Here is a 14,025-nt window from a genome sequence, read left to right on the forward strand (position 1 = left end):
TACTTTTGGCTTAGATATGGTCACATGGAAAGAGAACAAAGTCTGGCTTGAACAACTGGTTGAATGGTGATACCACTTGCCAAGATAGGGAGTGCATGGAGAGTGCAATTTAAAGTATGTGGAAGAGAAGCAGTAGTCCTTGGTAGCACGCAACACTGAAATGTCTATGGAACAGTCAGTGGACATGTCAGTTAGGCAGGTGTTTGTGGAGAATTGACATGATATCAGGGCTGGAAAAGGTGGATGTGGGAATTGTCAGCAAATAACATTATTGCAAGCCATGGAATGGATGAGATCACCTTGGGGAAGAGTGCAGAGAAGTAAGCCATGGGACCCCCCAACATTGAAGGTCCAGTTCCAAGAAATGACATGGCAGTAGGGGCCTGGGAGGTGGGGGGAAACCAGGGAAGGGCAGAGTTCAGAGTGAGCACATTCAAGTAGAGTGAATAAAAGACACTTGTAAAAAGGAGCAGGAAAATATTATGTTGCATTCTGCTGAGAGGTAGAATGAGGTGAGGACAGAAAATTGTCCTTTGGCTTTAGAAAGAGGACAGAAAATTGTCCTTTGGCTTTAGGTCACTGGAGACCTTGATGGGTTGAATGATGGGGACAGAGCCTGGGCGGAGAGGATACAGGAGAAGCGGGGAGACGCAGACAGAAATAGGAGGAGCCGAGAATTGAGTGGCTGGTAGTTGGAGGAGGTTGGGAGAGGGATGCAGGCCGGCTGGTGGGCTTTGCCGTGGGGAGATGAAGCGTTCTCATCTGAATGTGGCCGTTTTCACTGTGAAGCAAGAGGCAAGTTCAGGGGGGTGGTTGAGGAGCGAGATGAGAAATAAGGTAGAAGGTAGAGAGAGTGGGAAACTGATTTCACTAAGGAAGTAAAGAAAGATTATCTGGAAGTCTTGAGTGCCCGTTTGACACCAGTGCTCATACGCTTGACATTAGTCCGTGGCTCAGAAGCAGGTGCGGACCCACATAGGGTGTCACTAGGGATTGGAGTTCACATATGGCCCCTGCATGTCACACAGAATGGAGGCGCGTAACGCAGATGTGAGCTCAGAGTGTTCTTTATTTTTAAGGTGTGTTTATGGGGCAGTAGCATGGACTCTTAGCAGAGGAAGAGGGTGGGGGTGGGGGACTTGGTGGTGACAGGGCACCATTGACCGGAACCCTTGAAGAGGGTGAAGGATCGCTGTAGAGTGAGAACTGGGGCTGAGGAGGTGGAGGGCGAGGAATGGTTGAAAATGAGATTTTGGAGGTCTCCCTAGGGGTACGGGAGAAAATATAACTGCTTTTACTATTTATTTTTAATTTCATCCACTTCAAATTTAAATTTTTGGTATGTCCTCTATAATTTACATTGTGTATCAGTAAAGTCATAAGAGTTTATGATCTTAATTAAATAAAAGTGCATATATGGAAGCATATCCCCCCTCATTTTGGGGAATGGGCAGTCAGCAAGGGGAGGTGCCCCCCGGGGTGAGTGGCAGAGTAGCAGTTTCTCTGCTGCGGTGAGGGCAGGGATGGGGGCCCAGCCCTGTCTGTCTCCAAAGTCCATGTGCTCTTATAACGTCAGACGTGTGGGTCATGGGACGGAAGTGCTAAAAGATAATTTTCAGGAAAAAGTAAACTCATGACTCGCACATAGATGTAAAAAGGAATATATGATTTTATCTAACTCATTCAGCGAGGGAACCAGGCAGATATTAAAATTTGTTCAAAAAACAACGTATTTGTTTATAGAGAGTTATGAAATAGCTCCAGGTGAAGAATACATGCAATCAGATAACCCAGAAAGTTGTTCTATAAACAAACCATAGTTTCTACTGAAGTATAAATTTTTTTTTCCTACAGAAAGTTTCTCCCTACAGTGTTAGTGTGCCACAGCGTGTCATCAAAATCAGAACCTAAAAGGCCCAACAGGGACATAAGCAGTCGTTGGGAATCCAGTAATGTTTTGAGAAGCGAGGAGGAGACCCAGGGCAGGGAATCAGGATGGGAAGGGGGACGGGGCTGTGAGAATGAGCCATCATGGATGAGGGCAGATGAAGACAAGAGTTTACGAAGCTCATTTCTTATTGGAAAGTGGAACAAAGAGTCATTGTTACTTTTGTTTCAGTATTTTTTAAGTTTTCTTTCTTTTTAAGTAATTTCTTTGTAAAATTTTATTTATTTATCTTAGTATTTTTATGTTTTAAATTTAAACTTTAGGTAGTTAACATACAGGGCAATATTGGTTTCTGGAGTAGAATTCAGTGATTCATCACTTACATATAACACCCAATGCTCATCACAACAAGTGCCCTTTTTATACCCATCACCTATCTAGCCCCTTCCCCACTCACCTCTCTCCATCAACCTTCAGTTTGTTTTCTATCATCAAGAGTCTCTTATGGCTTGTTTCCTTCTTTCCATCCCCCCCCTTTCCGTATGTTCGTCTGTTTTCTTCCTTAAATTCCACATATGAGTCAGATCATACTGTATTTGTCTTTCTTCAATAGACTTATTTCACTTAGCATAATACAGTCTAGCTCCATCCATGTCGTTGCAAATGGCAGGATGCCATTCTTTTTGATGGCTGAGTAATATCCACTGTGTGTATATGTGTGTGTGTGTGTGTGTGTGTGTGTGTGTGTGTGTGTATATGTATATATATATATTTATGTATATATATATATATGTATATATATATATATATCCCATATCTTCTTTATCCATTCATTTGGGCTCTCTCCATAATTTCACTATTGTTGATAATGTTGCTATAAACATCGGGGTGCATGTATCCCTTCGAATCTGTATTTTTTTTATCCATTGGTTAAATACCTAGCAGTGCCATTGCTGGGTCGTAGGGTAGTTCTATTTTTAACATTTTGAGGAACCTCCATACTGTTCTCCAGAGTGGCTGCACCAGTTTGCCTTCCCACCAACAGTGCAAGAGGGTTCCCCTTTCTCCGCATCCTCTCCAACCAGTTGTTTCTTGTGTTGTTGGTTTTAGCCATCCTGACAGGTGCGAGATGGTATCTCCTTGTGGTTTTGATGTGTATTTCCCTGATGATGAGTGATGTTGAGCATCTTTTCATGTGTCTGTCAGCCATCTGGATGTCTTTTTTGGAAAAGTGTCTATTCATGTCTTCAGCCCATTTCTTTCTTTTTTTTTTTTTTTTGTGATGAGAAATTTCAAGATTTACTCTTAGCAACTTTCAAATATGCAATACAGTATTACTATCTCCACTTCTTTATCCCCTATTCTTTTTTTTTCATTTCTTGACTGCATTATTTGTTCTTTGGGTATTGAGTTTGATTTTTCTAAGTTTTCAAAATATTTTAAAAAAATAATGCTTACGTTATTTTTCCAATGCTCCAAGCTAAGGGGTCCAGAGATGATTACTTGTGTCACCTAGGGCCCGGGGGGAGCTGGGGTCCTGACAAAGGAAGACTGACCCCAGAGCCCATCTCTTAACTGCTTTGCCCCACAATCACATGAAACAAAATAAAACAAAACACAATTATTCTTTTAAAGAAGCACTTTTAGATTTTGCTTCGTGTGCATGATGAATCCAATAACCCTTAGCATTTCTTTTAATAGACGCCCGTGCTCTCATCAGACAAAGAATTCACCAGGGCAGCTTGCACTGACTCAGAGCAGAGCCCTAGTCTGGATCAAGAGGACAGCCGGAGGGACAGTGCCTCCCCAGATGCAGGGGAAAGCCTGGGTCTTAGGCCAGAGTCTTTCCAAAAAGCCACCGGGGAGGCACAGTGGGACCAAGACCTAGAGAGACCCTGGGCCACTTCCCTGATGCATCGTCAGGACTCCCCCCCTCATTTGTGCAGACTTCAGCAGGAAATGGATGCATCAACATGGGCCACCTCTTTGGAGAAGGATATGAGGCAAAACTGCTATTCAGTTTGTGATATCAGGAGACTTGAAAGGTAAGGATCACTACGTTTGCAGATATTTTGTAAATGGTATGCATTTCATTGCTAGAAATTACAATCAAGCAGTTCATAACTGTGTTCAGATGCTTACTAGGCCCAGCACTGTTCTAGTCATTCGGCAGGGGCGATGGGGGGGTGTGGCAGAAAAAAGAGAAGCATAAGGTCTGGAGCTGCTGCAACCACAGTTTGTGAGATTTTGGGAAAGCGAATCCCGCCCAGGGGTCCTCCAGTGCCCTTAGAGCGTACAGATGGCGGGCCTCAGGTGCTTCTCCCAGCATATGAACCTTTGTGCTACATCCTGCGTGGCTTTTTTTTTTTTTTAAGATTTATTTATTTATTTGACAGAGAAAGAGAGAGAGAAGGGGAGGGAGGGGCAGAGAAAGAGAGAGCATTCTCAAACAGACTCCCCGCAGAGCACAGATTCCCCACATGGGGCTCAGTCCCACGACCCTGAGACCATGACCTGAGCCAAAATCAAGAGTTGGAAGCTTAATAGACTGAGCCACCTGGGTGCCCCCCACCCCCCTGCATGGCCTTTTAAAGTATTACGGTAAGAAAGAAGTTCCGTTGTATGCATCACCATTTTTATTGCAAAATAATACTTGACAGTCAACAGCAGCTTTAAAAAAAAATCGATGTCTTTGAACCTCAGACTGAAATGCTCATATTAATAGCCATGTTTAACTTAGCCTTCATTTTGTGCCCATCCCCCACAAGTATTTCCAGTCTCCCATCCTGTGCTGATAGAGAATATTCTCTTTGATTCAGTTTGACAGTACTTATCACAAAGACTGAAGGTGCATGGGAACCTGTTAGGAGCAGTGAGAAGGGTGCAAATACTGAGAAAGGGTGTGATACTGCTGCAAGGCACCTGCTAGCTAGATGCGCCAGCATCTAGTGCAGAACATAGTGCGGAACGGCGGCTGTGCGTGACACTGGATAAACTCGCTGCTGTGAAATGGCTCTTCTTTGTTGCTCATCCTAGAGGGCTGCACAGGGCAGATCTAGAGGGACTGGTCGGTGACATGAAATATGAAGCAGCCGTGTGATGTAATTAGGCAAGGTGAGATCTGTGACTAATAAGAGCCAGGTGTGCATTCTCTAAAAGGGTTCGGGGGTGCCTGGGGGGCTCCGTCGGTTAGGCATTTGACTCTTGATTAAAGCCCAGGTCATGATGTCAGGTCAGATCGAGCCCCACATCCAGCTCTGGGCTCAGCAGATTGAGATTCTCTCTCCCCTCTACTTCTGCCCCTCCCCTGCGCGCGCTCTCTCTCTGTCTCTCTTTCAAAATAAATAAATAAATGAATAAATAAATGAATAAATAAATAAATAAATAAATGGATTCACGTACAATCTTTATAAGAATACCATACCAGCCAAACGAAAACTAACTCGTGTGCAGAGTAGAGCAGAGTGGGCAAGCACATTCATCAGTGGTATTCATTTTCATTGTCTGAAAATGCATAAATAAAAGTGTATTTATAGTTTCTTACAATTGTGTTCTAGGCAGTAATTGATATACTTGGTCACGTGATAAAGGAAAGCCCTTCCAGAGGTTTATCCAAGGACAACTATCAGTGTGATCTTATAGGAAATATAAAAGGACCTGTACTTCCTTATAGATTTTTGAAGGTTTTTGGATTTTTAAAGGTTTTACTGCCAGATAGTTCAGGATGATGGACAGAAACCCTGAGCATTGGATTAATGGATTATAAAGTGACTCTGGGTTTAGGTACAAGCCTGGAGTTTGATTTGCCATGTGCCTTTAATCTAATATAGTTACCAGTCATTAACAATAGGGTTTTTTTTGTTTTTTTGTTTTTTTACTAATTATACGTTTAGTTGCTGTTTCATTCATGGGGTCACAGAATGTCAAGGTTGTTCAGTATAGAAATGGTCGAATCCAACCTCATCCCCATGCCGAATCTGTTCTGCAGCATCCCCGAAGTAAGGGGCCTGCTTTCGACCGAATACCTCCAGGGGTGCAGAACTTGCTACCTCTCGAAGTGGCCCATTTTATCACCATGCGGTTGTTCATCAGAAAGTGCTTCCTTATATCAAGGTGAAATCTGCTTTAACGCCTACTTCCTCCCATCTTTTCGTCATTATTTTTGCAGGAAACATCACATTATTTTATTTGTCTGAATCAAATTAAATTTGGCTTCATGTTTCTTTGTGAAAGGGTATTCTTGATGTCCAAAAGATGCCATTTTTGGAGGGGGTTGCCTCTGCTAGAGTTACACAAGAATCCTGAGGGCTTTTCCGGAATATTCTGGTGGACCTTCTGGTATTCATTTGGTCATGGTTGCTGCCACATGCTTGTTACCCAGGCCATTGTGGTCCATGGAGCCACAGGCGGGCAGCCTTACTGTTTCTCTATGGTGGCTCCCTCCATGGCCAACACCTCCCCCTTATACTTGGCCTCCCTGTGGTGGTGGTCCTGGTCATGACAGTGCTCTGCCTCCTCACATTTCCTGGCTTCATTTTTGCTGTGTTTTCTTCCCCCAACTCAGGAACCTTTCTTTCTCTCTGAAGGAAGGACTCAAACCCTATTAGCTTCTCCTCTAACTCTAACAAGACGTTAGCTTGCTCTAGCTGCATACATAGTGACTGTCCCCTAGAGGAAGAAAAGCCTGGCACGTGCCCAGCAGTCCCTGAACACATCCCCCCAGCTCCCGGTGGGATTGTGGCTCTTTGCAGGCTCTTCTTAGAAGTTCCTCAGTTCCGAGGTGGCTGTCCCCGGCAACTACCTCTTTGTTTCTGGCATCTGTGAGTCAAGCTCTCTTGCTGCAGTTTGGAACCAAAAGAGCCTGGACTTCTCGAACATATAGCCTTGGTTTCAGCTTTACCATGTACTCAGTGTGCCTGGACTGTTGACGCCTCTGAGCTCGAGGCTTCTCAAATGTCAACAAAGAGCCGGACACTGTGCAGGTCAAAAGAAAGCACACCTGCTGAGTGCTGCCTGGCGCCCCGCGGGACCTTAACACAAGCCACTTTCTTTGCCTTTCTTGCCAGCTGAAGAACAGGTCCCGTGAACTACAGTGCCCAGCGGATGGCCAGAATTTACCAGCTGCCAGGGGCTAAAAAAGCCAGGTGGCTGCCAGCACCCCAGCCAACCAGAGTGTTCATGGAGGAGATGACATTTTACTTTCCTTCCTTGTTCTTCTCTTTTACGAATGTCCAGCTAGAGGCTCGGCCTTGTCACAGGAGACGCTTGTAAAGCAGGCTCATAAGGCAGTACCGTACATTTTCATGGAGGAGGGTTAGAACTGCGTGCCTGCCAGAGGGAGGGCTTGGCCCTTGGCTGCAGTCGCATCTTACGCGAGGTTGGTTTCTAAAGTTGGGGCCTGTAGCGAAAATCCGATCAAGTCACGTTGCACTTGAACACTACTTTGAAAGGCATGGTGTTCTTTGCTCCCCTGGTGTGGGAACAGATCACTTGTTCTTTGGTGGAGCTTTGGGGGAAGGGCCTCGCTGGATGCCAATGCTTATCTTTACATGCTGGGCTCATCGGAATGAATGGGGGTGGCAGAGTCCAGGCTTCCACGCGTGTTCATTCCCAGGCTTCCGCTCATGGAGTGGAAGGCTGGTCGTAGCAGGATTGGTATATGCTTATTTCTCTCTCTCTCTCTCTCTTGCCTAGAACATATAGTTAAATTCAGGTAAATCAAATGCATGTAGTTTGAACAAGTGTCACGTAATGAAAGTGATGTTGTAAGTCTTCATGGTCATTAAGAATGCAAAACGAAGCCAGAATGCAAAATGAGATGAACCTAAAATTACTGTCTGCCTTCTGGGGCGGGAGCTGTTCCTGGATTAGCAAAGGATGAGTAGGAGACTACAGGTCTAACTCAGCAGCAGCTGTCGTGCCCTCTGTGACATCAGTGTAGCTAGCCGAGGCTGGAGGCTGCTGGGCGAGGGGGCTGTCGGTTGGATAGGAGGGCACAGGGGACCCCTGTGAGGTCGGAGCGTGCCTGAGGGAAGCGAATGAGGCAGGTGCCTGGCCGGGAATGGCTATCGTCTAAGAGCAGAGCTGGGGCCGACAGTGAGACTGGGGCCTGGTGCTGCGTCAGCAAGCTTCTACCCTGCACACTCAGGGGCTCCGGAGGGGCGCTCCCCAGCCCCCTCCCCAACCACACATGGCCAGCCACACCACTCGAGGAACTTCTAAACACTGATCTTCATCTCAGGATTGTCACGTGAGCTTCAAATTCCGCAGTCCACTGGCCTTCCCTCTTTGCTGTCTTAGACACTGCAGGTTCACCCTTGGGGTCACCACGCCCCCTCCAGACACTCTGACACCTCGCCTCCTGCAGGAAGCTTATTAGAGAGGTTGGAGGAGGACGGTGTCAGGAGGTCAGGTATGAGCAGTCGGGTACTGAGGTAGCCTGGCTGTGCTTCTTCTTCACCCTGAGAGAGGGAGGGAGGGAGGGAGCGAGCAGGCCCCTGCTGAGGACAGGGGTGGGGTGCGGCAGGGTGTGGGGTGGGCCTGGGCAAGAGGCTGGATTTCCCGTGCTTTGACAAAACTTCCACAGTGATTCCTTCCACGTTTATAAGAAAATGCATTTTCTATGCAATTTGGTCAAGTGCTTTAAGGTTTTAAACCGATTTTCCCTCAAAGTGCTTGGCGATTTTAAAATATTACTTTCTTAACGTTAGTGTTCTCTTCAGTCCTGGTAGCACACAGTCTCCTTCCTCTGCACAGGAGTGCGCTCTGCTCACATGAAACACGTATTTACATATACGCTGCAGGCCTCACGAGCAGAAATACTGTCTTTTTGACAGTGAGACTCAGGTGGGGACAGACACTCCAGTTCTGCTGGGGAGGGGGACCAACCCTCTGGGTGCTTGGGGGCTTGGAGCTCTTGGGAGGCACCAGAGCTGAGCTTAGAAGGGGCATTTGGGGAAAGGGCAGGGTGGGGAGGGCAGGGGCACGTAATAAAGCCAAGTCATTGCATCGGGTGTGGGGAAGGAGGCTGACAAATGGGGATTTGCGTGTTTGATGAAAAGCTAAATCTGCGTGCATTTCTTTTAGATTTTCCTCCTCATCCTCTCTAGCTGGGCTTTCGACAGATATTTTCTGAGCAGTTCTCTGCATGCTTGAAGCGCTGTTCAAAGCGCTCTGCCGTCTGTCGGGACTGCTTTTTCTAATCAGAGAGCCTCTGGGGCGACCCTTGGGCGGCCCCTGGAAAGCCTGTCCTTCGGCTGTTGTGTCTCTGCGTCTTCACCGCCAGACAGCGCGCCTCACTCACCGCTCATCTGCCTCCTGCGTCACACGGGGACTGAATGTCACTCCAGCTGGCTGCCTCTCCAAATAGGCCCTCTCTCAGCACTCCGAAAAGGCCTCCATACGTGCACGAAGTGCTTCGAAGCTCACCTGCTTGAGTTGCTCCCAGCCTCCTGCTTTGGCCCTTTCCCTCTAACGCCTCTGTTGAAATCCTAGTCCTAATCCTCTCGATGACAGCCCCTCCCATTTACTGAGGACTCACCCTGTACCCGGAGCCACAGGCGGACGCTTCAGAATTATGTAGTCTAAGCATCCCAGCAATCTTATAAATTTTTCGACCTTCCCATTTTCAGATGAACAAACCGAGGTCCCAGAGAAGTTAGTAAACTTGCCTGAGGTCTCCCTGACACTCCCCATATGAAGAGTCAGTCCTAGAGCAGAGTCGTGGCTCTGTTTTCAATGCCATGTCCTCCGGCAAGTCCTCTGTGGCCTCCTGGGCTCAGTCAGGAGCTCTCCCTGCTCCCATAATGCTCTGTGCTGCCTCTACCATAGCACTCTCTCTCTCTGGATTGTAACAGTTGTTCACCGCTTGCTCGTCTCATTAAATCAGGGGACCCTCAAGGACAGGGGCCACACCTTACTCACTGTTTAGAGCAGTCTCTGGCAGGAGCTGTTTGGACCCTGGCTGGCTCTCCTGTGCTGTGTCAGCATCCTGAGGGAAAGAAAGGTGGGGAGAGGAATTTCTTATCAATGCTGGAAGACACGTGGGTTTTTGTTTTCTAGTCCTGAGCTGGATACAGATGATGAGGAAGGAGACACAGGTCATCTACTCGAAGCCCCTTCCCCCACTGTGGAAAATGAAGCCTATCTTACCATCAGCTCTACATCGGAAGGCCAGCTACTCTGTGAAGAATGTTTGGAGGCAGATTCGGGGACCATTCCCTTGCCGCAGTTCTGTTCTTGGCGTGCTCTCTCGGAGTCTTTGCCTGCGGAAGAGGCGTGTGACAGTGAGAGTGAGTGGGAAGACCTAGAGGAGGCTGTGGACCCGGATGAGGGCACCCTCAGGTTGGTATCACTCTGGGTAGACTGAGGCTGGTCTGAGTTCTTCTAGTGGGGCTCAGTGTTTCAGTCCACTTTGGCTGGGTGACCGCCCATGGGCATCTCCTCGTTCCCCTTACGTCTCCTCAGGGGGTCACACCTCCTCATGGCACTTACCATGGACTGTGTTCCATGACAACCACCCTATAAAATAAGGTTATTGTCATTCCCATTTTACAGATGACGCATTTGGGACTTTCCCAAGGTCACACAGTGGGTAAGTGACAGAGTCAGAATTCATCCCTGGCTCTCCCACTCCTCAGACCATGTGTTCAGTGCTCTCCCTGCTGCCGCCAGCGTGTGGCAGGGTGCACCGTCTCTCTTGGTGGGCTGCTTGTGAGGTGCTGACTCCTATTTTGTGTGCTCCTGCCTGGCCTCGGGCTCAATATATTTCAGAGAAGAGCCGTGGTCTCATGTAATGTGGCCCTTCTCAACACCACTGTGTCTCAACACAGTGAGCTTTTTCTTGATCAAGAAAGTCAATCTGTTAACAGAAGATGCTACCAGAAGTCGGGACTGGGTCAGAGAGCTGGGGTCAGATGGCACCGATGAAGACAAGGGAAGAGTAAGTGTAACAAAAACTGTCAGATGGGGAGCAGAGTGGATTAAACTCTTGACAGGTTGGTCAACCACCCAATATTCTGTTAAAGTGCTTACAGCATATGTTGTTCCAGTGTTTTTGAAATGCTAAATGTTCAAGGAACTTTCACATAAACACATTTTTAAGGCACACTGAAACTTACTGAGGCCTTGGCTCATGAAGATTTGGGTGTGACTGAAACAGTCTTGTTCACCTTCATCCCACTGTGTCCTAGCTACGTTTTCACTGCAAATGATTGACCTGGATTCTTAGAGGACAGTGGCAGGCAAGCTGAGAAGGTGGGTGGATAATTGAAACTCAAATATGACAAAAGAACTGGTTCTGATCTGAAATAGGAAGCAACAGGTTAATAGAGGGGAGGACATGGAGGCTTTGAAGACCATGCCCACCATTCATGGGGAAGTTGGACACTGACAGCTTTGGGGATGATGCATGATGGATTCACAGAAGTGTGGTACAGGCAGAGAGTGGCTTCTATGTGGAGGGCAATCTTTCTGGAGTGGGCTCCTCAGGGCTGGGGAGCTAAAAGAAGATGGGGTAAGCAATGCTTTGGGGACACACCGGGAAGCAACTTAGGACCCCCAAGTTTCATGAGATGTCCCAGGAGATCTGCAGTTCCCCCAGGGATGGGAGCAGAGAGCAGTGTAGTGACAAGAGGGCTTTTTGGTTGGAGAGGCCCAGCCTCCAAGCCTGCCTCTGCCACTTACTGGGTGACCTGTAGCAGATGACTTTTAAACCACCGAAGACTCAGCTGACTACCAAATGGGGATAGCAGAAGCCACCTCGTACTGTTACTGTGAGAGATGACAGTGCATATCAGGGGTATAGCACACTGCCTGGTGCATAGTAAGGACTTAAAAAGTGTTAGTTCATTTTAGTCATAAATCATAAAGGAGGACAGTACTTCAGTGAGATGAAGCAACCCTATGAATGTATTCAACCCTGTTGAGTTTTTTTCCACGTAGGCAAAGGAACTAGGTAACTTTGTCAGACTTGTGCTCTAATGTGAGGGGTGGGTTGGGGAGAAGTACTGGGTCATGGCAAGAGTGTCTGAATGCGGGTGGACTGACCAGCCCTCAGCTATGGACAATGGCTTGGGATGTAATTAGGTCTAGGCCTGCCGCAGTCGCTTCTACTGTGCTGATCGAAGGCAGGCCTGCAGGTTACCGCTCAGCGTGTGAGTTCACAGCCTGGGCTCCGTGGAGCAGCCCACAGATGGGCTTCTCTACAGTTAGAATATTGACTTCCATGCTTCTTTTGGAAAAAGCACCCCCCCTTTTTAAAAGCAACTCTCAACATACTTTAAATTCTCTAAGTGGTCCATAATCCCCAAAAGATTAAGGCTATCTGTTGTATATATTCTCTCTTTTATCCTGGAAGTGGGGAGAAATTTTAAAAGTTATAAAGAGGACTTTACTTATGGATGGAGTTGTGCCTCTTTTTAAACTGTATAACAAATTATTTTCTTTGGTCCTTTTAGACAATGAAATAATAATGGTACATAGGTAGTTTCCATAAATAATTTCATTTAGTCCTCATATCAACTTTGAATGGCATTCTTATTCCTCTCTTATAAATGGGACTGGGAAGGTTTATTTAATTTGTCCAAGATCGTAAAGGTAGCAGGGGCAGATTCACAGTGCATCTGTCTGATTCAACTTTTGGTGCATTTTTGCATTTCCCCTAGAATGTGTTTTCCACGTGGACTTGTGTGACACATATGTCTTTCCATCACGTGTCATGAGTCTTACTATTTCTCTCACAAAATATTTCTCTCTTAGGAGGCTAGAACAATCCCTGTTGTCTGGTGGGATTGAGAAGGCAACTGAACTGTTCTCTTTAGTGAAGGCTGCTGGCCAAATGGCAAGGCAAGCCAGTGAAAGCTGCCTATTGTTTTAGGTGAGCAGAGAAAGACTGAGAGTCGCCTGAGGCAGAACCCTGAGGATTCTGCTTGGACACCCTTTTGACGGTGATCACATGGAAAAGCCCTCAGATGTCCTTGGTCCAGAGAATGTACATACGAGCTCAACAACGGGGGAAGAAGCCTGTGGGTCCCTGAGGAAGCCGCAGGGAATGGAGGGTCTGGCCTAGTTAAGAACTAACTTTAAAGCGATCATGTCTGTCACTTCTGAGACTCATTTTGAATAGCGATCATGACCTCTCTCCCATTCTGGGGTTTATGTTGAATAAAGCTGTGTGTGTGTGTGTGTGTGCGCGCGCGTGGGCGCGCGTGCACGCACACGTACTCACGGGGGGCTTCCCTCTTAAAGCTCTGTGTGTGTGTGTGTGTGTGTGTGTGTGTGCGCGCGCGCGCATGGGCATGCGTGCACGCACATGTACTCACGGGGGGCTTCCCTCTTGTGAAAGGATTTGAGAACCAACCACTGACATCAAGATAAGCCAGCGCAGGATGAGGTCTCACTGCTGCGCTCGGACACAGTTTCTGGGACAGATGCGATGTTCCAGTTTGTACTTTTTAGTTCTCCATTGATTGAGGGCGTTTCCACAGATTTCAAGGTGCTGTCAGTTCCCTCAAGGGAATCTACTGAGAGACTTGGCTCAAGGCCATGGGAGTAATGTGTTTTCACATCTTTCTGTGTTCTTCCTATGCAACTCCATATGGTTATAAATTCTTTTAAAAGCATTTTCCTTTTGAACTCAGCAACCTGATCCTGAAGACGATATGAAGGAAAAATAAGATGGGGACATCTAATGAAAAAAGAAAGAGAGAAGTGGTAGATCCAGCATTGCCAGAATTTATGACACACAGCCTCCGCCATAACAAGAAACTAAAACCATGTGGGATTAGCAGATGCACAAAAGAAATAGAGCTGGTGGACCACAGTGGGAGCCAAGGAACACACTTGGCATGACATGATGATGGATACGTGGCAGTCGGCATTTCAACTTGGGGGAAGGAAGCCACCTTCACAGAGAGAACTGGGGTAGCTGGAAAAGAGGGTTTAGATTCAAAGCTCATTTCATCTATTAAAATTACAGATGGGTTGATTTAGGAAAAAAAACAGAATAGCTGTAGAAAGCGGACTCTAGTTTTATCAGCTCTACAGAGGAATAAAACACTTCCGGCTTACAGCACTAACAAGGCATAACAAAGAGGAACTACTAAGTTGACAATATTGAAAGAGTTAAAACTTCTGCA

At 46.8% G+C, this 14,025-nt stretch overlaps 1 protein-coding gene across 1 annotated transcript in view; it reads left to right on the forward strand.

Annotated features, from left to right (window-relative positions):
* FRMPD2 (FERM and PDZ domain containing 2) overlaps positions 1–9,130 on the forward strand; it is a 77,013-nt gene extending 67,883 nt beyond the window's left edge. The window contains exons 27-28 of the mRNA XM_040623772.1: positions 3,590–3,933; positions 8,975–9,130. Of these exons, the coding sequence (XP_040479706.1) occupies positions 3,590–3,933; positions 8,975–9,023 (393 nt within the window). The 3' untranslated portion in view covers positions 9,024–9,130. The remainder of the gene's footprint in view (positions 1–3,589; positions 3,934–8,974) is intronic.
* The last annotated feature ends 4,895 nt before the right edge of the window (positions 9,131–14,025 follow it).

The sequence above is a fragment of the Ursus maritimus genome, unplaced genomic scaffold (assembly GCF_017311325.1).
Source record: "Ursus maritimus isolate PB19 unplaced genomic scaffold, ASM1731132v1 scaffold_7, whole genome shotgun sequence".
NCBI lineage: Eukaryota > Metazoa > Chordata > Mammalia > Carnivora > Ursidae > Ursus > Ursus maritimus.